The sequence below is a fragment of the Solanum verrucosum genome, unplaced genomic scaffold (genome assembly GCF_900185275.1).
Source record: "Solanum verrucosum unplaced genomic scaffold, falcon-dt-bn FXZP01000175.1, whole genome shotgun sequence".
NCBI classification, from domain to species: Eukaryota; Viridiplantae; Streptophyta; class Magnoliopsida; order Solanales; family Solanaceae; genus Solanum; species Solanum verrucosum.
In genome coordinates this window covers 1,072,583-1,095,464 of record NW_026020399.1, presented here as the reverse complement: position 1 = coordinate 1,095,464, position 22,882 = coordinate 1,072,583, and the positions used below count along the sequence as shown (strand labels likewise).

Below are 22,882 nucleotides of genomic sequence, written 5' to 3'. Positions count from 1 at the left end.
AAAATTATGTCAAAATAAGTGTTACAGAAAAAAAATAAAATTCAAGACTAATGTTTGTAATTACTTCTAATTATAACCCTAAGCATTAAAGAAGTAATTTTTTTCTTCATTACAACTCAATTCTATAAAACATCTATAATGGAGTAATAATTATAGCTTAATAAACTATAGCGTAACTTTTATTTATTTTTTATTTGGACCACTTTGTCCTTTTCTCTCAAGAGGTCGGACATAAAATTAATTTCACCTAGTAGATTAACATTATTTATAGTAAGAAAATCTTGGGAATTGTAATTACGCAATTTTTAGTCAACAAAGACTCTACATAAATTCAACATTGTTGATTTGGGACACTTAAAGTTTCCTGTATTTAGAATTGTCTCTTTCAAAAATTCATTAATCAAGAGCTGCTCATCAAACTCTTCTTTCCTAATTTTATCTCTTCCGACTCAAAATAAGTGGTATTTACAATTTTGATACACTTAATAAATAAATCAATTAAGGGTATTTTTTGAAGAAAAAAAAAACATTAATATCTTATTGATTTCTTAAAGCAACACTTACTTTGGACCAAGAGGGAGTATGTTGAATTTCATTTGTCTTCTTTCACGTGCTTCATTTCTTTTGCATAATCCAAGAAAATTGGAAAATCCAAAAAGAAAAACAAGATTGTAAAATTCGACTTTTATTGGTTTAATTTGATTTAAAGATGTAAATTTTTAAAATCTGTCACAATTAGTTTAGTTTGATATTTGAAAACCTCAACCAACGGCGGCCTAGATACACCCTATAAGTAACATATACAATATTTTTCCATGTGTTATCATGCAATGTGCCATAAAAATAAGGGGACATCATTTGCAAGTTGCAACATAGCAATGGAATAAATATTGAAAAGCTTAAAAAGATAGCACTTTGGAAAAAGAATTCCACAATGATAATACTAAAGAATAGAAAAAAGGTTGATAAAGAATATGGAATATGGAGTATGAGAAAATGAAAATGATACATGAATGTATACAAAAATATTGTAAAGTAACCAATACTAAATCCCCAATGTATGGAGTATATCAAAACCAATAAGAAAAAACAGATGTACCATGATGTTCAACATTAATTTAACAGAATAAGACATCATTTCCTTACAAGAAAAACATCAAGAATCCACCACCAATTGCCAAAACCAAATGTTTCAAAACGCCCCAGCTCATCATCTTGTGAGAAGCTGAGGGTGACGATGAATCAGGCGACGCTGGTGCTCTAGCTTTGCCTGTTTGATCAGCAGCTGGACTATCAGCAGTAGGGGCGATATCTGTTACTGGTGCTGGAGCTGGAGCTGGCATTGGTGGTAAATCCGTCCCGAATATGGCTTCAGGAAGAAGTACCTTGTCCACCTGATAAACAGCAACTGGATAAGTGGTGCGAACAGCGCTGCTAACTTTAGTCCTAGACCATCCTGAGTTAAGGTGAACGGTCCCAGAGTCATCGGTGAAGTTCAAGGAGTATAAGTTTCCTCCAGCAAAGGTATTAATAGGGCTAACATCACTAAGGTTCTTGAAATCAGCTAGACTATAGTAATGTGGCAATGCATGGAAAAGGCAAAGGGACTTGAGTTGTTCTGAGGTAAGATTGGAAAGTGAGGGCTTTTTCAGTGAGGTAAAGGCTGAGTCTTTGGGAACAAAAAGTGTGATCCCTTCTTCTGTGTTGTTAGCTTGGGCCTGGAAAGTCTCGATGACTTTTGTCGATACAAGGTAGTTAAGGAATGTATGAAAAGGCCCTGCAACGGAGAGTAAGTCCGTTAGGTTCGTGTATTCAGGACCTGGTGCTGGTGCTGGAGCCATGATTGGAGATCCAATCGCTTTGCCTTTTGCGACTACAGTTGACAATTGGAAGACTAGAAGTAGACTACTAACAATAAGAACCCTGGTGTAGCCCATTTTCACTTAGTCCTGATTATACTCACTGACCCCTACAAATTCAAGATCCATCATTAAGTCAACAAAAATCAAACCAAATTGACATAAAGTTAGCATCTTTAGCTTAAACTAAACCAAAACAGGACTGATCCAAGTGAATTGCTACTCAAATATTATGTTATCTAGACACCCTTTTAGTTAGATCTCAACATTTCAACTACAGAATTTTCTTGAGGGCAACTTTTATCTCCCTTTTTGAGTGGTACATTTTCATACTCACCACTACAAAATCAATGCTAAAATCTTCTTGAAAAAAATGAGCTAGCACACAATTTGAGTATAAAATGACCACTAATTAGTACTTAAAATTGTAACTCATCAACTAAATTCTTGAAAATTCTTAAATGAAGTTGTTCATACAGATAAACATGCAAGACAAAATTAAGCAGATATAACAGTAAAATAAAAAAACAACAAGAAAAAGAAACTTCTAGATGTTACAATGTCAATTACAGCTTTCAATATCTTTTGAGGAAAACAATGCAGAACATGAAGCTGACTGAACAAGAACAAGAACACAGATCCAGATCCAGTCATACACACCCCCTACCCCCCACCCCCACAAAAAAATCTCACTACCCTCATACACAAACACTAAAAAGAACAAAATAATGCAAATATTATAAGAGAAAATGCAAAGATTAATTATGAGGGGAAAAAACAGACCTTGAAACAGAGAAGCTGAGAGAGAAAAGGCTTGAGAGCAAAAGGGTATGGAGTTTAGTATACAAAGAGAGTATTTAAAGAAAAAAGAATGTGTAAATTTTACAATATTTGCAGTGGCATTTGGTGAAGGGGGAAAAGGGCAAAATAAGGAAAATGAAAGCTTTTGCCTCCGTCTATCATTACTATGGGGGCTTTCTTGTCCACATTATTTTATAATATAGTAATATGATAGTGTATTGTTCGGAAGACTCAGTTGGTTAGGAGGGTGATTATCTACATGAATAATTCAAAATTGATCTTCTTAATATCTTCTAAGTCGAGTTTGTCGCATAGAGTTTGACTAGTACAATTTACATCCTCTGTGTAGTGGCGGAGCCAAGATTTTCATTAAAGGAGTTCAAAATGTGAAGAAATAGACACACGAAGTAGCAGAAGGGGGTTTGACATCTACTATATATACCTAAAAATATTTTTAATCGTGTATAAATAATATAATTTTCCGCCAAAAGGGTGAATCCCTGACTATATGGTTGTTACGTCACATGCTCTGTGTGTTAGCAGGTTATTACACAGTGAGAGTTTATCCAATGTGCACAAAGTGCTCACTACAAAGTGGTCATCTGAAAAAGGCAAAGATTATAGCAACTACAAATTATCCTGGAATTCCAAAAATTAAAAAAATTGATAGGGTGTTAATTTGTCTGTTGAGTGGAAAAAATTGTTGTGACAAGACTTTAAAGCAAAGTGTTGATGTGCGTTGGCCTTTCAATGTCTTCATCTAATTATGTTTTTTTAAAAAAACTTTTTCTATGTTTCTTCTTGTGTCTCCAAATTGGTAGTCTACCCATATATCTTCAATATGTTGGGGACAACAAAATATAAATACGGCACGAAAAAGTTATAAATCAACCACACGAGAAATTAAATTTACGTGGAGAACTTCTTCAATGTGAAGGGTGAAAATTATGGATCACAATTGATAGATAAAAAATAGCATTAAAAATTAGAGAAGAAAATGAGTAAAATCGTCAAATCTAGAGCTATAGAACTCCAAATCCACATAAGTCAACTCTTGATAAAAGATTATGATAAAAAAAAAGTTATTCAAAAAATCACCTTAATCGGACAAGAAACAAAGAGGAAAACACAATCTATCAGCTAAACATATAATTATTTGTGCAATATAAATATTACAACATGGGACTTGATTAAGCCCATAGGTTAACATTTTAGATCTATTTATAGCTAGCTTTTTCATGAAAGTAGTGTAGTCTTTGTCAACCATCAATTTCCTCTTATATTAAGAGAAATAAGTATTTCTAAAATTAAATTGACAACGTATTTTATGTTCACGGTCAATGGATAGTAATTAATTTTTTTTTAATGGGTGTCAAGTCCAAATATGACGAGTAAAAGTAAATGAATAAAATAGTTATAAGCAGGTGAAACTTTGTCAAAATTCTACTTTAAGAATGTAGTGAAAATGTGAAATCAGTATTAAAACCGGTTTGAATTGACTTATTTTAATTGCTCTTAAGCTAAAAAAAAAAAAACTTTTAAGTAATTTTGTGGTGTTTGAATAAGTTAAAAAAATGCTCATAAACACTTAGTTTTAAATTAAAATGACAAAAATAAATCAAAACAGGCTCTTATTACTTAAAAAGAAAGAAGAAAAAACTTTGTTAAAGTTTCAAGGCTGAGATTTATAAAGAACTCACTAATTTAGTGTTCAATATAAAATTATTTATTGATTACCTTTCTTACTCTTATTGTAACTTTTCTAGAAGAAACATTTCCCAGAGACAAAAAAAAAAGCATTGTAATTATGTGTTAATCGTATAATTATTACTAGCTTAAATATATCTTGTACTATAAGTAATAGGACAATAAATACGGAGATATTGGTCTTATGCACCTATATTCTTTTGATCTTATTAAACAACCCTAATATATTTTATAATATCAATTTTTTTTAATTTAACTTAAAGCTTAACCAAAGACAAAGTATACAGAAATATATGATTATACCTAATGAGTTGTTTTATTATGCAAAATGACAATCAAATAGCTAGGATGGGGCCCAACATGAACTGGCACTACTGTCCTAATTAATAATTTTGTTGATTTTATTGCTTTACATGAATAACAATTTTAAAAAAATCTTCTTTAGTGTTACTTTATTTACCTTAAAACAAATAAATAATAAGAATAAAATTTGATTTTGTTGGTATAGAAAAAGTAAACTGCATGGAACTATTAAATATTTTCTTTGATTCATTTTATCTTAACTTATTAGCCACGGTATATCCTCGATACAACTTACATTGACAAATAATAATTGTTTAGAAATAAAAAAATATTGGGACTCGAATATAATGACACGTATTATGAAATATTTTTGTGATTCTTATTATTTCTATTATTGGCTTAATCTTATTCTTAAATAAAATGCAATTTATTGGAGAGAAATAAATTGCAAGTTCAAAATCCGAGATGGACAACAAAGAAGGGTGTTTGTATATTTATTCACATCGTTATTGCTATTCTCTCCGTCACATATTAGAGTAGTTATCAAGATTACTAAAAATACTTATCACGATTAAGTGATACAAGACAAAATTTGCAACTATTAGACGTTATTAGTGTAATGCAATCTACTATATGCACATACAAAAAATTTATATATACAATATAATTCCCATCATGTCCTTGCGTCCTCTTCACACTAAGTAGCTAGGTAATTTTTATATATGTATATATATTATACGTATTAACCTTTTAAGTAAAATCTTGATTTCGCTATTATTCAAATCTTATATAAAATATTATAAATTTTAAATTTTGAATCCGTCGATTGAAACAAAACTTGTTGAAACAATGAAGGTATATGGAAAGGGGAGATGTGGAGGTTGAGTTGTTGTTGTCGGATATACAAATATTAATTATTAATAGAACCCAAATTCCTTTGAAACAGAATATTATTTTGGTATGTAGCTCACATTTTATTTTTGGTAACCGACACTTCATTTGGCATTTCTTTAAAGCAAGATTAATTAGGGGTACAATATATTTTCACTTCATAAGAATTATTCAAGTTATATTATTAAAAAATCACCAATCTCATAAATAGTTGACGTAAAACTCTTCATACAACTGGTGTTACTATAGCTTGTGGGAAAAGAGTGAGAAACGATCGGCATATACATCTATATTTAATCAAAATTCCTAACGAAAAAACAAAATAGTATCCTTTATTATTAAAAAAATGAAAGGATTTGTTATTCTAGGCAGGTAAACAAACAAGACAATAATAAGAGAGAAGAAAATGGTTTCATAATCTGTTGTAGATATTTTTTTTTTCTTCACATGACAAAATAATATTTACATGTTTTGGTTGAAATAAGTGATAGGCAATATAGATATTCACGAAGTGAAATAATCTTTTCAGTCAGAGTGTTCACAATTTGAATAAAAGTTGATAAAACTAATAAAATAAATTAATTTGATTGTAGATTTTTAAAAATAATAATATTTGGTTTGATTTTGATTTTGATTTTGTTTTAAAAAAAGCCTGACGAAATAATCTAATCAAACCGACAAATTATATACATTTAATTTTTTTTAATATACATAGTATATAATATATAGTGTTTTATGAACATTATTAAATATCTTAGGTATGTTTTAATAAAAAAATTATTTATTTGAAACAAAAAGAAGCTCAGAATGAGAACTTATCTGTTTAATGTATATGAATGTTATGATAATTCTTGGTGAAGACTAGAAATGTCATGGCCTCTTACTTGTCTAGGCTAAAAATGATGATTTTTGGAGCTTTATTCATAGTAAATTGAGTGATCGAAAGTTTTATAATGCTAGTCATTCTAAATATATTTCTTTTTGAATGAATTTCCTCTTTTATTTCCATGTATGACTAGTAATCGAATAACCAAACCAAATCCAATAACAACCAAACTTTTAAATATATATTATATTTAATTAATTTTAAAATCAATTAAATTAATTCAATTTTGGATGTTAACAACATGGGATAACACTCCTCAAGGCCTCAACTATGACTACACCTAACAATAGGGACCCCAAAAAAAAGTGTAGAATGGGCCTATTGGGCCGTAAGCCAACTCATAACTTAGCCCAATTAATGAGAAAAGCCGAGGCCCAAATGCAGAATTCCCACCTTTAGGTTTTGGCGCGAAGAAGAACTGGCGCGAGTTTAGTGAACAACTTTGTTAGCTCATCGTGTAGCGCAAAGTGATTAGCCATTTTTCTACATTCAATGCAGAGCTTGCTAGGGTTTCGTCCTCCTCAATTCTCCGAGGTAATTTTTCAATTGCATCACTGTGTATATTATTTTATGGCGATTTTTTTGAACTTTTTTCAGCAAAATTCAGGAATAAAACGAATAAATGAGAAATTCATAAGCTTACGCCTATACCAAAATCATAAATCTCTGGAAAATTTCAGTTTCAATCACTACTTGCAAAGCTCAATAATTAGAAAAAAAAGAAGTTGAATAAATTGAAGTGATAAAAAGGGGATTCATTGATTTGAACAAATTGATTGATGTAGGAGGCTGCTTGGCTTCCGGGTTGGCTTCAGCAACAAGATGTTGAAACCAAATCATCTTACGATGGTACAAATATTGGGAATTCATTTTCTCAGGTATGCTCTTTAATTATTATTTTCGAAGCCATTGAGTAATAACTGCTAATACAAGATTTTTTACTTTGTCATAGTATTGTTGTATATCAAAGGATTAAGAAAGAAACTTCAGGAAGTCGAAGTAAAATTACACGGGAGCAAAAGTTTTTTTTTGTTTGCAAGACATTAGCAGATGTTTGAAATTTTAAAGATTGTCCTTAACAGATATCTAGTTACATTTTTTGTTTCAAATATAAGAATCCATAGTTTGTGAAAAGATACAAGGTATTATTTTGATAAAAGTTGGTTTGCCATCTAGAGACTAGAAGAACAATTCACTACATTAAAATTAGTATTTTGTGCGACATTTTTTCATTGGTGAGAGAACTTTAAGATGTTGAAACAATATCAAAGCTTTTAATTTACACCATATAACTAATGCTTAAATATGGAGGAAAGTGTAAATGTGGATTGAACTGAGCGTGGATTAACCTTACAAGGATGGAAGCTATCTTTGCTCAGAACTGTTAATTGTATTCTCATTTCTGAACCAGTTACTGAAAGTGCTAGGTCTACCTTTTGTAGCAACAACAATCTGTAGTACTTTTATTAGCATCATTTATAGCAGTGTAAACTAAGTGATAAACCAACAGAAAAGTAAAAAAAGGAAGTTGCAAAAGTGAGGTGCAATAAACTTTAATACTAAGCTGATGATTCTGCGTCCTGTTTGCTCCAATAATCTGTTGTGAGCTAAGACAAATTGGTTGTTGCTTATATTTACTACAGGTAACTATCATTGGTTGATCCTTCATAGTTTCTTCATGGTCTACAAACTTCTAATTTTTCTAGATAAGCCTCGTGTGCCACGAGAAAAATCAATTTGGCTCCTTGGTCTCTATGTAGGAATTTCTCCAGCAACATAATGCAGTGGCGTCCCATCAACAATCAACTCAAGAAGATGGGTATAAGAGTTGCCATCTATTCTTATCCGGTGATGATAGTTCACCACTCAGTTTGGTTCAACCGATTAACAATGTAAGCTGAGGAACTTTTTGTATATATAAAATGTTTCGAAAATTCTTAGCTTTCACTGTGAGTTATTTCCCAACTTTAGTTCTTAAGTTGTAATCTTCCAGGAGAAGTATGGATTTTTTTTGATGTGATAACTAATATTGTGCTACAATATGAGAAGTTACGAATCCATACTATTCTTTATTGACTACCTATAGTAAAGTAGCTATATTGTAAAACAGTTAAAATCTAGTTACATATTTTAAGTACTAGTGGCTTGTTGTCATTAATCAATATCTTTTTTGCTTGCTATAAGTTATTTTCAATACTGACATAGATTTCAAGACTTGGATGATAGAGACCAGCTTAGTGCTACTTATTTGGGCCTCTCACTAGATGCTTTTCATAAGGAAGTGACAGAAGTTTGAAAAAATTAGTAGAATGGCGAAGGAATAATTCGTCAAAAGTTAGAAAACTAGTCATTTTAAGCAATACATTTCAGGCCTCCCAACCTCTTTCACGTCACTTTCTAGCTTGCTTCTATACGTGATAGAAAAAACACTATCAATTGCAGGAAATTCATGTAAGATGGCCTGGAAGGTTCCAAAAACCCTTCTGATTGACCAGAAAACTGCTTCTGCTATTACTAAGGATTTGGTCCTTGGGTGAGGAACAAATAGCAGTGCTGCTTTACTGGCAAAGTGTGGCGATTTTGCGTGGAAGAGTAGACGTTATGGAGAAGTCCAATAAGGGAAAATATGCGGTAGAGGATGGGGAGCGAAAAATTGCACTAATCAACAGCCCTTCTCCTGTAGCTCTGTGGAAAGAGATTTTGTAGGGGTGTCGTTACTCTGTAACAATTATTTTCTGGGTGGTCATCAATGGCGTGATGAGAGAATCTTAAGTTTGGATTTGGCAGCTGTATCCCATCCACTTGACAAAGAGGCCATTGTAGCAGAGTTATCTAGGTGGTACATCGAAGGTTTCTGGCCACTCCGATTTTAGGGATATTCAAGATTGGAACATGAAGATTCAGAAATTCAGATGACCACACTACATTTTCTTATATTTATGGGGTGAAATATATAGGTGGATGGATAGATTTGTGAATTTGAACTCCTCTTCAATGAAGTTGTCTATGTATACCCCTCGTGTATAGGTCTTATGTTTTGTCAGTAGTCCTAATTAGTTATCACATAAAATTTTAAAAAAGGAAATAAAAGAGAGTGACTAGCAGGCTTCAATAATTAGTCCCATATTTCCTTATCTTTTATAAATTACTAAGGAAAGGAGACTGTAGCTATGCTGCTAAACCTCACAAAAGATACAGAATGTTCTTGTGAAAGTTGTGCATTCTCTACGGTTCTGCTTTAAGATGGTTGGCCGGGGACATTTATTACTGACTTTGTCATAGGTTTGTTTTCTTTTAACCTGTTTCCACGAGTGAGATTAGTACGTGAAGTTAAAGTGAAACTGATCTATAAAACTAGTATTTTAATGCAATTATCTAAGACCGCATCTAGTGAATTGATGGGGATGCATGACACTGGATCAGTTCACCCTTGCAAATTTGGATTCAGCTTCTTGCATGACACCTTAATCTCAAATACAAGGATGGTATGAAGAATGTTACTTCAATAGCAATTGAAATGAGATGAACACCACATTAATTTGGCATGTGGAGGTTACAAAATTCTAGGAGTTATAGAAGGCCGCAATATCTCACTTGCCTGCCTACTGGCCAACCTTGTGTGTGCATTTACGGTTGGTCCTAGAATCAAATTTTACTTGTAGTATCATTCAACCATGGCAATTTTAGCATTCTTTTGTGCCTTTGTAGAATTGTATACTACATGCGTGCAATTTATAAAAGAACTCTTCGGTACATGTACAAAGTTCTAATGTTATTTTTACAAGCTTGCCTTTAGCCCAGGTATTCTTTTCTTATTTTCTCCGTTTCGGGGATCAAGGATTAATGGTGATTGTTACACTTACATTAGTACAGTATATGCCAGGATTGTTCAGAATTTGGTCAGAAACTTGTATGTCGGTGTAGAAATAAGTATTAGATTGTTTTTTTTGTGATCGAGGAATCTGTCTAGAGCCAACACTTTGAGCCAACCGCACCCTTAGTTCCCTTGACACAGGGCTCTAATTTTTTACCTAAGCACGAGTCCCTCAACCTTTGCCAATTGAGCTAACCCCTGGGGGCAAAAATAATTGTGAGATTTAGAGAACCTCTAGCTTTAGAGACCCCGTAATTTGCCTTAGAGTATTGGAATGAAATTGGCCACTACTGGAGTTGAATGGTTGTAGAGTGATCATATAGCCAACCAAACTAGTTTGGAATGTGTAGTTAAGTTTGACTGGATGATTAATTGATCTTCTCCAATTCCCTTCAAATCAGAGAAGCCAAGATAATGAATGTCACATAATTGGTTTTTGTCACTGCTTTCATGATGCTCTGTCCTGTGTATTACTAGTGCATTCATTAACTATTTCTATGTTACTTACTTTTAAAGGTGGTTCAATTTCATCTTCATCTGTCATTGGGTTGTAGCTCAGAGAATCTTCCAAGTACACTTGAAGATATATCTGAAGCAGAAAGGATCAAGTCCAGTCATGCTCTGTCAGTTCAGTGTGTTCAAATCCCAATTGTCACTGAAGGGAGTGCTAAGGAATTGAAAGTAGACAACTTTACCGCATTAGGAAAAGGATGTAATAATGTGAACAAAGGAGAAGGGCATGAGAGAAATGCCTGCTTACATGAAGTCAATCACATGGATAATGCAATTGAGTTGTCGATTGCTGCATCTGAAGCACTGGTTATTCATGAGGTGTTCAAGGATGAACTGTTTTCAAAAAGATTTCCGGCTTCAACTGTGTTAGAAGCTGCACTACAGGTGAAACAAGCACGGCTTGAAGCTTGGAAAGAGAGTCATGAAAGCTGCAATTGTGCCACTGAGGAGATACCCGAAATTGATTGTCTATCAGAATCTGAAGATTTGAGAATGGAAGATGCATTCCATGATGTGGGGTTATCTGCTAGTGACTCTGCTGATTTGCATTTCCATGACTTTAGTCTGTCTCACGTTAAAGATACTCTTGCTTCACAAACTCAAAGTTGTAGTGGCAAATTGGAAAAGGAAGGAGCAGTTCTTCATGGGATAGACATTCTTCAGCCAGGAGATAGTTTTACCAAGCTAAACTTAAATGATATTGAGAGTGAGTCCCAGTTGAAAGTGGATGAAAGGTTTGGATCTCTTAGTGATGACGGGCAGAGAATACCAACAAGGGATCCATATTTGGTTGCAGATATCATCCCTGTGGCACGTGAGAGTGATCACATGTCAGACTGTTTGAAGGTAACTCCTATTGATTCAGCTTCAGTAGTGACAAAAGTGGAAACTATTAATAAAGACAGAAGATATGTGAGAGTTTTTTGTCTCCATGTAGTTTTTCCGTATTAATGATTGTTCTTTACCTAGTTGGTTTTCTTAACTTTTGCTGTGGATTAATTTGGGCATTAATGTTACCCTGTTTGCAGAAAGTCAATTTTCCTGTCTTGGAAGGAAAATCATTTCAAGCATCTATTGGTTCTCCCAGTGTTAAGAACATTAATGTTGTAGGTAAAGTACTTCTCTTTGTATATCACATTCCATTGGAAGAATCTTCATGTCAGATAATGTATTTCATTCTTACAGGAGAAAGTGATGATTTACCAAAAGTATTTCCCAATAGATTTGAAAGTCGTTGGTTTGGTGGTTGGACTTGTTTGAAGGTCAGTAAATTCAAGTATATCTTGTCACTGGTTCCTTCATCAACCCTTCCTCTGTGGAATATTTTACTATTAAAGCAGAACTTATGTCATAGGTAAATCCAAAGCTTCAGTGATCCGTCACTTGAAAGTAGCACTTGTATGCCTAGAAATTGTCTGATATTGTAACCAATGAATGAGTTGATTATTGGCACTGACACAGATGCAACAGGTTGAAGAGTATTCTCTGATTCTGTTTCGTAAGGTACTACATTATATCTCAGTTGCCTTCAATCCATTAGTCAATATTACCATTACTCATCTAAATTGGGGTCACACATCCCTGCTGTAGTGATGGTTTAGGAATCCTCCATATAGAAAGCTCATTTTATCTTCTATTTTTTTATTCTTATGTCCTCAAATCAGGTCATTTTTTTAACCCAGGTTTCAGAATCAGAGGAAATTTGAGGGTATGATCGTTGGACATGATAAGCTTGAAAGACATAAAGTAACCAAATTTTCTTTTCAATGAAATAAACACAATAATTTTCTTAGCAGCATAGGAAAACCAGAGCTTCAGAAGTACTAGATGCCATGTCACTGCTAAAAGAGATCACAGCAGTGCAAGTCCTATTTGACATTTGGAGTTTGCCTTTCCGCATTGTATCTCATTTCTTAGGCTTTCTTTGTCATCTTGCTTTGATTACTATTCTCTCTCCTCTTCACTTGCTGTTCTTATCACTGATCTTTCTTGTTTTTACGTTCTTTTTTCAATTTTCATGAGATGTACCTTATTTCCGTTTCCTTCTCATCTTTCTTTTTAGAATGAAGTACGTTCGTATGATCAAGTCATATGCAATGCTATCAAAAGTATTCCCGAACCTTTTGTTGGCGAGACAAGTTATTTCTCAGAATCAGCTGACATAGCTCCAGATATGAGTTCCTTTGTCACACGAAAACAGGATGAAAGGGTCATCATTGCTTCTCAATTGAGTATACCTTCTGAGGATTTATGTAACAAAGGAAAGGAGATGACACTGCTCTCTCACGATATTGTGGCATCTTCAGATCTGTCCTTAGATGATACCCTCTGTTCTGTTGTTCCGTGCAGTATATCATCTGACCATCTGTCTTCTCCTTCAGCTGTATACAATAATGTAATGGATGAAAAACAACAAAGCTTTGGTCCCACAACTGAATGTGCTACGAACTTGCGGAAAAACTCGGTTCTTGATAATCAGGTGGTTCATGGGAAACAAGTTACCACTCCGAAGATTAATAGAGAAGGGATGCATGTCCCAGTTCGCCGAGAAGTAACCTCTCTAAGAACTTATAGTGTACTCTCTGGCAATGGGATATCCTCAGAGAATGGATATTGTTTAAATACATCGTTCTCATTGGGAAGAAATGATGCACCGATGCTAAAGCCAGTAGGTCAAATGACAAACGAAAAAGGAAATTGTGATGATACTCCAACAGACGGGAATGAAGTCACAGTTTCTATGCCCAAGAACACAAGCTCACCCCTTATATTGAACCCTGGACCACGCCGTCGATTCCAAGCTTCAAAATCATTTCAACATGATTTTGGAACCGAAAAAGATAGAAAGCAAACAACAGAAGATCAAGCTGCTATACAGTGTCCAAAAAGAAAGTGTGTTCGCTTTTCAGAAACTGAAACTGAGATTCAACGGGGGAAGGAGCCTAAAAAGTCACTCGTTGCACTAAAATCTTGTTAGTGAGTTGTAATTTGGAATTTGACTTAGTGTTTGTTCAAAGAGTAAGGACACAATTTCACTTCTTTCATCACCTTCATCTATGTAGGTCATACTCCCAAAACTGCTAGAAATTTGAGACCTCCAACTTCACATTTAGAGTCGAGAACTCAAGAACTCAAGAAACGTCTTATAAATTCTAGTGCTAGAGTTGCAAGAAGATTGATGCTCGGAAATATGGAATTCTTAGTCACAGGATTTTCTAGGAAGCGAGAGAAGAAACTTGAAGACTTGATCAAGAAACATGGTGGCACAGTTCTCTCTGATATTCCCGCTCCAACTAATAGGGGGAAGAGATGCAAGGGATTTCAATCCCAGGCAGTTCCTGTTGTTCTTTGTTCAAAGAAGGTCAGTCATTGTCTCTCTGCTTTTATTTTGCCATTTCATTTCAGGTCTCTAGCATGATGCTTATAATGGGCATAAAACGGAACATTGTCCATATGTAAAAAAAGAATCCAGTGACTAGCTACTGCATCATGTGCTAGTGGAGGTAGTACATACCCGATGAAATAGTTAAGGCGCACGGAGCTGGTCTGGACACTACCGTCATAAAAACACTGAATTTGGATTGTTATATTCTTAAAGTTAATTAATTGGACCTTGGAGCTTTAGATACTAAAACCATAACTTAGATTTGTATAACTTCCAGCTTTCTTGTCCTGTTGCCTATATATTTACTGTCATTTCACTTAAACTGCTATTATCCTAGATTTTACTTTCTAAGGTAAATATTTATCACTACTTGGTGTTATTGCAGCTGCAAACAAGCAAATTCTTGTATGGACGTGCAGTAGATGCCTTCATGCTTAAAGCTAAATGGCTTACTGATTCAATTAGTGAAGGCTGCATTTTACCACCTGAAAAGTAAGTTTTCTACCATGCCCAAGATATAACAGATGGATTTATGAATTCTTCAGCTCTCACCTTTAAATATTACATTTATGATGGAAAGTTCATTGTCCCAGCTATAATTATTCTATTGGATCTTTTTTTAGTGTTATCATTCTACATGTGTTGTTCAAGAAATCTATAAGGCACTGATATAAGGAAAAACTTATATTCAGTTTTGTAGCATCTATCATCTCTATACCAAAAACTTTTAATATTCTTCCTGTATCTCCAATGATCTGTTTTCACATTATCAGTTTTTGAACTAAATTAATTCAGGCATTGAGAAGGATCGCTGCTCATGCTACATATACTTTAGCATATTATAAAACTAATAAGACTAACAAGACTCCCTCTCAACCTTTCCTACCTCATCTTCTTCAAGATAAACCCCTGAGCCCAACATCGGATGGTAAATTAAAGGTTTGATAATCCAAAAGAACTTCTAGACTGCTTTCAGAGTTAAAGGCAAAATGATTGCCAAAAGAGCAGTCAAAAAACATCGTTCCCAAACCTACTTAGAAAAAGGGCAATGTGTTCAGTCCCAAACATCTTCATCAACACTGGGAGGGGGTTTAAGGTGTAGGATGTGGCCTATGGTGTGTTCATCCAAAGGAAACATGTTATTTTGACTGCCATGGTATGATTATGGGGCCTTCTCCTTCACCAAGATTTTAACTTTACAAATGGCATTGTAGCAATGTACATTAAGCCTCCCAAAAGTCTAAAAACTATCCATACAAGTGTTCCTACATTGCACAAATATTGACCTTACATAATGGAGTCTCTACTTGTTCAAAGTTCTCCTATTTTTCTCTTTCCTCTCTATAATAACAGCAAAATGCAAAAAAAGTGTGGTTTTCCACAACTTTTCCAACTTGCTAACTGAAAAAGGAAGCGACAAATGAATGTTAAATCATATGTACTATCACCACATCTCTGAAGCAAAGTTAAAAAAATGCATGAAGGTGGTTCACATCCTCCCCAAGTTTCTAGCACAAGCAACACCAACTAAAAATGCATCTGCTATTTATGTGTTTTTTTGGTTAAGATAGTCTCTCCCCCCCCGCCCCCCGCAAAACACACACACCAAGTGAAGCCTCCTTCTTCAGGGTCTCAGATTTCCCCACGTCTTTCCATATAGGTCTGGAATCTCTCTTGATCTTCACCCTAAGATTAGAATGAGAAGTCCTCGAGGATGTTTGTTTCCGTCTTTATATGATTCCCTAGGAAACTACGAAAGCTCCTCTTCACTTCCTTAGCTCTGGGGTAAGATAGTCTTGATAATGCTACTTCGGACTAAAGGCCGTAAGAACTCGAGCTATATTGTGTAGGGCTATATGATTTCAGTAGGAATGGCTCCACCTCATCATACTCCCATACTTAAAGAATTAGAGGTATTCTGGGAGTTATATCTCATGGTGGTTGAGTGCATACTCTCTCTAGAATCTCAACTACTATGATCAACTGGTCAATAGTCAAATGCAATAAGTTCGGTAAATCATCTGTCAGTGTATTGTTATCACACCATACATCTAGCTACAATCAGCTCTATACTATTCCCATTCCCGACCGAAAATTCAAGTATGGACAGTACATTTTCTCCTTTATTATTCCCATTGACAAGCTCATGCTGTATCATCACCTCCCTTCTGAACTATCCATGTTGGTAATTGCTGTATTTTGCCTCACTTACCTTCCTCGACATGTCCCATCTTCACTTGCACCTCCACTAACATTTACCAGCAATGCTCAGATAAAGATCTCCAACCTTCGAATACCCAAACTTCCAATCTCCATAGGGATGGAACCCTCTCATATTTAAGCAGAAGATATTCCTGTTCTCATTTGTGACATCCGACAAAATAAATCCCTCAGTAGTTTCTCCAATCATTTATTGACCTATACCAGAAAACAAATGCATATAGGAAGTGGGGTGCTCGGTGTTACCTGTACAAAAGTTGTATTCCCCTCTTTTGGGAAAATAAACTTTTCTTCCTACTTATCCAGCTTATAGCAAGAAACAATATGCTTCCAAATACTAGGTTTAGTGCCTTCTTGTGTCTACATGTTTCTTTGAATGCACTCAAATGATGACTAGTTAACCCTTCTTTTTTTGTGAATCTTAACTTCCATAGTGAGGAAGTGTGTGTTAGAATAGGAATAGGTTTATACAATCCTATTAGAATAGGAATAGGAATAGGAATAAAAATAGAAATAGGAATACTTAATAGTATCCTACTTGGTAAAGGATTTTATTCCAGGGTCTATACATAGGGTCTCAATGTAATAATGTAGACACGACAACAATTCAATAATATTCTTTTCCTATATTTCTCACATGACATCAGAGCCTCTACGATCTTGGTAGAAAATCAAAGAGCTTCCGCTGCCGGCGGGCAGCTATTACTCATATATGTCATCCGTCTGGCCAACGATTATGTTAGCAAAAAATTGGGTCACTGTGTATCTTTTATGTGACTATTTTTTCATATCTAATTTGTATAGCACCGTGACAAGATTCCGGTGACTACTTTTTCATACTTAATTTGTGTAGCACCGTGCCATCATTTCGGTGACTATTTTTTCATATTTAATTTGTGTAGCACCGTGCCATCCTTCCCGTGAATACCTTTTTTTGCATATCTGATTTGCGTAGCACCGTGCATCTCTCCGGGGGCTACTTTTCATATTTAATTTGTGTAGTACCGTGGATTTTTCCATGTGTCTTTTCAGTGACTTTGATTTGCATAGTTTTATTCGTCTTTCCGGTGACTCCTCAAATCTAATTTGTGTAGGGTTGTGCCATCATTCCAATCCTACCCTTATAATTTTTCTTTTTCAGTAGGGTCGTGTCATCATTCCGACCCTACCCATATTATTTCTCTTTTTCAATGGGGTCGTTCCATCAATTCGAACTATCCTATATAATTTCTATTTTCTAGTTGGGTCGTGACATCATTCCGACCCTACCCATATAATTTTATTTCTTAGATTGTGACCACTTTTAGCCATCAAATCTAATACTCCGGCATATGAGCATGTTCCGACCAGTTTTTCGGTGACTTGTTTAATATCGACTCATCTATTGATTCCAACATGATCCATAGACTTTATACTAGATTTTGAGCACTTTGTTGCTTAGGGGAGTTTAGTAGCCTTGTATGTTGATTACGTAAGTCACTCTATGGTCTGAAACAGTCTTTGCAAGCTTGGTTTGGGAAAGTTCCTACACTGTAATTTTATCACTCTGTGTTTTATCGGCATTATGCATCAAATTCAGTATTTCATGAGAAGACCAAGCACATTGAGATTGATTGTCAATTTTGTGAAGTCGAGTGATCAACTTGCAGAAATCTCACCAAGCCCCTCATCGGTCCTCGTGTTAATTACATTTGTAACAAGCTAGGTACATGAATTGTATGCACTAGCTTGAGGGGGAGTGTTAGAATAGGAATAGGTTTATACAATCCTATTAGAATAGGTATAGGTTTATACAATCCTATTAGAATAGGAATAGGAATAAAAATAGAAATAGGAATACTTAATAGTATCCTACTTGGTAAAGGATTTTATTCTAGAGTCTATACATAGGGTCTCAATGTAATAATGTAGACACGACAACAATTCAATAATATTCGAATTCAAAACATAAATATGACTTAATGGTAGCATATTGCTTTACCCAAGCTAGATATTGTATTTAGGTTTGTGAAAGCTCCACATGTGTTTGCTTAAGGATTAAGAGATGGAAAACTGTAGCCTCAAGGACTAAATATACTCAACTTGTTATGCTGAAGCAGTTAAATTCTTTATTAAGTACTCAGTTTCAATGACCATGCTTATTTGATTAATCTGGAAAAAAAAGGATCCTGCTAACTTGAAAAATCTTCTCTAAGCATGTTCCTTTTCTTTGTTGTAAGTAACTTAGTTTTGATTATTGCTAATGTTAATTCTAAGTAATGATTCTCTTCCTTATTTGATTAGGAAAACATGATGAAAGGTGTTAGACTGCGCAAGTTACATTTTCCTTTTGAATTGTTCCTGTTGTTGATCCTGATAACTTGCTTATTCATGATTAGTTGCATCTTTACTTTTTGTCAGGTACATGGTTGTTAAAAAATGTGTTGGCAAAAGGTTTATTGCTGTTGGAAGTTCAGTCGAAAACAATAGTCATAGCCCTATCTTTGACAATCTAGGCATCATGCTTCACGGCGAAAAGAATTTCTGCACCGACATGGCCAAAATAATCAAGGTAGTTTGGTTTTTGAAGTCATTCAGTAACTACTATCTTCTCTATTTCTAGCAGTTCTATTGCTCAGTTGCTCTTAATACTCCATTTTTCTTTTCCTATTTCAAGTGCCAGTTTCCTCAAAATAAAAATAAAAAAGAGAAAAAAAAAAAGGGAAAAGAAGAGAAAAAACTACTCTGGTCTCTGTTATAAATAAATAAATCCTTATGATTGTGTCCCATAGATCTCAGAATTTGTTCATTTGAATGAACCAAGTGCTTTCTCCTTTAACAATTTTTGTGTACTTGGTTTGTAATTTAGGAAGTTTTAATTCCATTCAATGATTAAAGAAGCATCACTATGTGAATAGCCAGTACGTGTCCAAGTTTGCTTGTATTTATCAGTTCTCTGTCGAAGTTGGCACCAAGAAAGAGAGAAATAGAATACTTGATTACTCTTCCCTTTTCCACAAGATAAATTTATTGATTGAGAGCTGTAGATTCCCGTCAAATTGTCAAGTTTTCCCTTTTAATGCTTGATTCAAGTGTCATAGTGTCTCTGTTGATCAAATGTAGGGTAGGGTGGAACTGAACTTTTTTTCCGACTTAAAAAAAACATCTATAAGCTCAACTTAGACCAGAAAAAAGCACATCAAAGAATATCAAATTGATCTAATGGACACATGAAATAGGTGAAAATTCGAGTTTTTCTTAGGTAAGTTATTCTTATTTCTGTTAAGTATACGTCATTAAGTTTTGTGAATAATATATTTTTTCTTTATTCCTGATTCCTTTGGAGAGTTACTATCATTATTGCTAATACATAAGAAATTAAGTAGAAAAAAAAAACAAATCCAATTTGATGATTTGGCGGAAAATATTGATTTATGTTTCCCTCAACCCCAGCTCAATAAAAACTTATTCTATGAGCCCCTTCTTTTAACCCATGGAAAAATTAAAGGCTTAAAGTCAATTGAACTAATCTTTGTCAAGATTTAGCCAGAATCTAATACATCTCTTCTCACATCATTGAAATTATCTGGGAATTTTTCTGCTTTAGCTTATTACTGCTTGTAAACATATTTAAATGTCGTAATTCTTGTCAACAAATTACGAAAAATCCTCTTGTTTGTCTTTGTTGGTCTTTAGTTTCTCAGTCAAATCTGTGTGATAGTATTCCTAGAGTGGCTACTTTGTTGTCATTTAAGCTTGCATGTTATGATACCCCTTTTTCTTCTTTCTGGGGCACCCAGCATGGTGGTGGGCAAGTTTTCAAAACGCTTCTCGAGTTGGTTCAAAATTGTGACAGTGAGAAGATTGCAACGGGAATCATTGTTACTGAGAATGAGCGTAGCGCATCACGTCACCTGAAACATTGCGCCTCGGAAGGGAACATACCAATTATGGTTAGTTAGACCCTTCTTTAATTACGTAGTTTAGCTGGTTAATTGAATTATTTAGTTCAAGTATATTAAGCTCCAACTTGCATTAAAGTGTGCTATGGATGAGCTGTTGATGCTCTGATGTTTTGGAGCATTTAAATCTATTCTTTTTAGCTCTGCCTTACCATATACACTTTATTTTTTGTTTTTCAATTTGTGCAGCCAGCTTACTGGATCATAAGGAGTTTACTGTTGGGAAAACTCCTTCCCTTGAAGGAGAAGACAAAAACCTGCAAGTTACCTACTCTCGTGCTTCCAGAATATCGTGATACCATGGGTTTAAGTCAAGAAATATAAATGCTCTTCTTTGTGGCCGTGTATGTGCGCTTGTGACAAAAGTTGCTTAGTATAACCCCTATGAGGAGAATCTCAAGAGGTTACTTCTTTTCTTGACATATGAACCCAGGTTCACTAGGGGAGCTAAGTAGGTTGCTGATGTGTAGCAGCACATTGTTTGCTCATTTATTTACTTCTAAAGACAGGAATTCTTTTTCATCTCCCCTGTCAAAGTCAACATCTTAACCTGACTTCCTGAGCTCAGTTGATTCTCAAGGTGTACATAATTTATCAGGAGGATGCCGGTATATAGATGCACGATAGTTTTTGACAACATTCATTTAGGCTGATGGGTTGAGTAGGCACACTACAAGAACAGTGATCAATGCTCAAGGCGGATATATTTATCCTAGCTTCTTTGGCGCACGATCAAAGGATTATATACAAATAACTACTGTGCTCTGAAGAAAGCAAGAAGTTAACAAGGTGTTGTGGACTGGTTCATAATCATGGGTGAAGTGATATGTTGTATATTGTATGCTGAGGGATGAATCAAATTTGTTATCTGATGCTGTATGTTACAAGTCATCATCTATTTCTACTGTAAGAAGCCTGTAATATATCGTTTAATATGTTGTTGGAAAAATATACCATTCATGAAAACAATAATATTCACAATTGATCACTTATTCCTATTGATATGATTAATATTAATATGTGAAATATGCAGTCTTTTGCAACAAATCTTATGGGAGACCCAGGGCACTGGAAGTATTTCATTCAATTTGTTAAGAGTGTAAAGAGCCAAAAGAGAGCGTATACAAAATTTCCTAGTAAAGTATTGCAGTATGAAAAATCAAAAATCTTTTTATGGGATCCTTAAACCTCTTTGTTAGTGCAAAGTAATTAGTCTCAGGAAAACTGAAAATTTCTACTCCCTCCGTTCACTTTTACTCATCCGAACTTAGAATTTCCTTTAAGAAATAATAGATGAAGTACGTATTTTACTAATATATTCACATTAATTGGTATGTAGTCTCAATAGACTTGAAAACAATATAAGAAATGAGTAGTTAATGTTAAGGGTAAAACAAAAAATAAAAATAAAATTCTCATGATATGTTAAAAGTAGACAAGTAAAAATGAATAGAGGGAGTACGAGTTAGCATGTTTGACCAAGCTTCTAGGATATCAAAAGTATTGAATAGTTAGGGTGTTTGACAAAGCTTTTAGAGATAAAAATAAGTTTATTTGATTGGTAGCAGAAGTTGTTTTTCATATGCTAAAAAAAGTAGATTTTTTCTAGAAGAAGCATTGGTCAAACACAAAATACTGCTCTAATATTGGCAAAAATGCTCTTCAAATTGATTAACCTAACACAAATTACTATTCTTTAAAAGTATTTTTTTGTTTCGGAAAACACTTAAACGAAAAAATACTTTTCAAAATATGCAGATTTTGAAAGCTTGATCAATCAAACTATGGTGTGCTTGAGTTTTCACTATCCTGTAACTATAAACCTTATTCCTTATTTGACGATTGAACCTTGTCAATGATCGAACTTAAAGATATGAACTGAGTGTCATTTGATGAGTAATTGAGAACAAAGGAGAGGGATATGAAAAGACTTGGGGCAGAGCCAACTTCCATAGTGTGACGGGCGGTGTATACAAGGCTCGGGAACGAATTCACCGCCATATGGCTGACCCTATCGAGACAAACTCTCAACGGATCCTCTGCGTGCTGGGAATACCTCTTTCATGTGTCTTTCTTGTGGCGGGAACAGAACACGCCCGTCCATGGAGGCATTATAGTTGGAAGACCTTCCTTAGCGGCCTCTTCCTCAAAATGATGTGGCTCTTCCTGGAAGTGAGAACACTGCTGCTCGACCAAGAAAATAAGGAGAAGATTGAAAGGGTTATGAGTTCCATTGAGCTGGCCCTACTTGATCAAATCATACTAGGCACAACATAGCGAGAAGTCGTTCTGCGGAAACAAGATAAAATCTTATATCAAAATGACTTCTGACATCACCGGAAGGATCGAAACCACATTCGTAGCTCCGGGGTAAGATAGTCTTATGAAGCTACTTCGGACTAAAGGTCGTAAGAACTCGAGCAAGGGGGTCAATTTAGGCTCAGGTACTACGATCCCACTGCGCGTGGTTCACCGAATATTCCACCGAAAACTAAAAAAAAA

General features: G+C 34.5%; 2 protein-coding genes across 2 annotated transcripts; one reads left to right on the top strand and one right to left on the bottom strand.

Moving 5' to 3' along the window:
- Positions 1–987: 987 nt before the first annotated feature.
- Positions 988–2,771, bottom strand: LOC125839696 (fasciclin-like arabinogalactan protein 7). The gene is made up of 2 exons (XM_049518686.1): positions 2,643–2,771; positions 988–1,969 (listed from the first exon to the last, which is right to left on the bottom strand). Exon 2 carries the CDS (start codon positions 1,935–1,937, stop codon positions 1,143–1,145), a length of 795 nt encoding a protein of 264 aa, XP_049374643.1. The 5' UTR covers positions 1,938–1,969; positions 2,643–2,771; the 3' UTR covers positions 988–1,142.
- Positions 2,772–6,885: 4,114 nt separating this feature from the next.
- Positions 6,886–20,704, top strand: LOC125839691 (uncharacterized). The gene is made up of 12 exons (XM_049518680.1): positions 6,886–6,981; positions 7,233–7,325; positions 8,208–8,339; positions 10,838–11,680; positions 11,863–11,944; positions 12,020–12,096; positions 12,897–13,806; positions 13,897–14,195; positions 14,605–14,711; positions 18,840–18,990; positions 20,219–20,371; positions 20,570–20,704. The coding sequence occupies exons 1-12, from the start codon at positions 6,940–6,942 to the stop codon at positions 20,702–20,704; spliced, it is 3,024 nt and encodes a 1,007-aa protein (XP_049374637.1). The 5' UTR covers positions 6,886–6,939.
- The last annotated feature ends 2,178 nt before the right edge of the window (positions 20,705–22,882 follow it).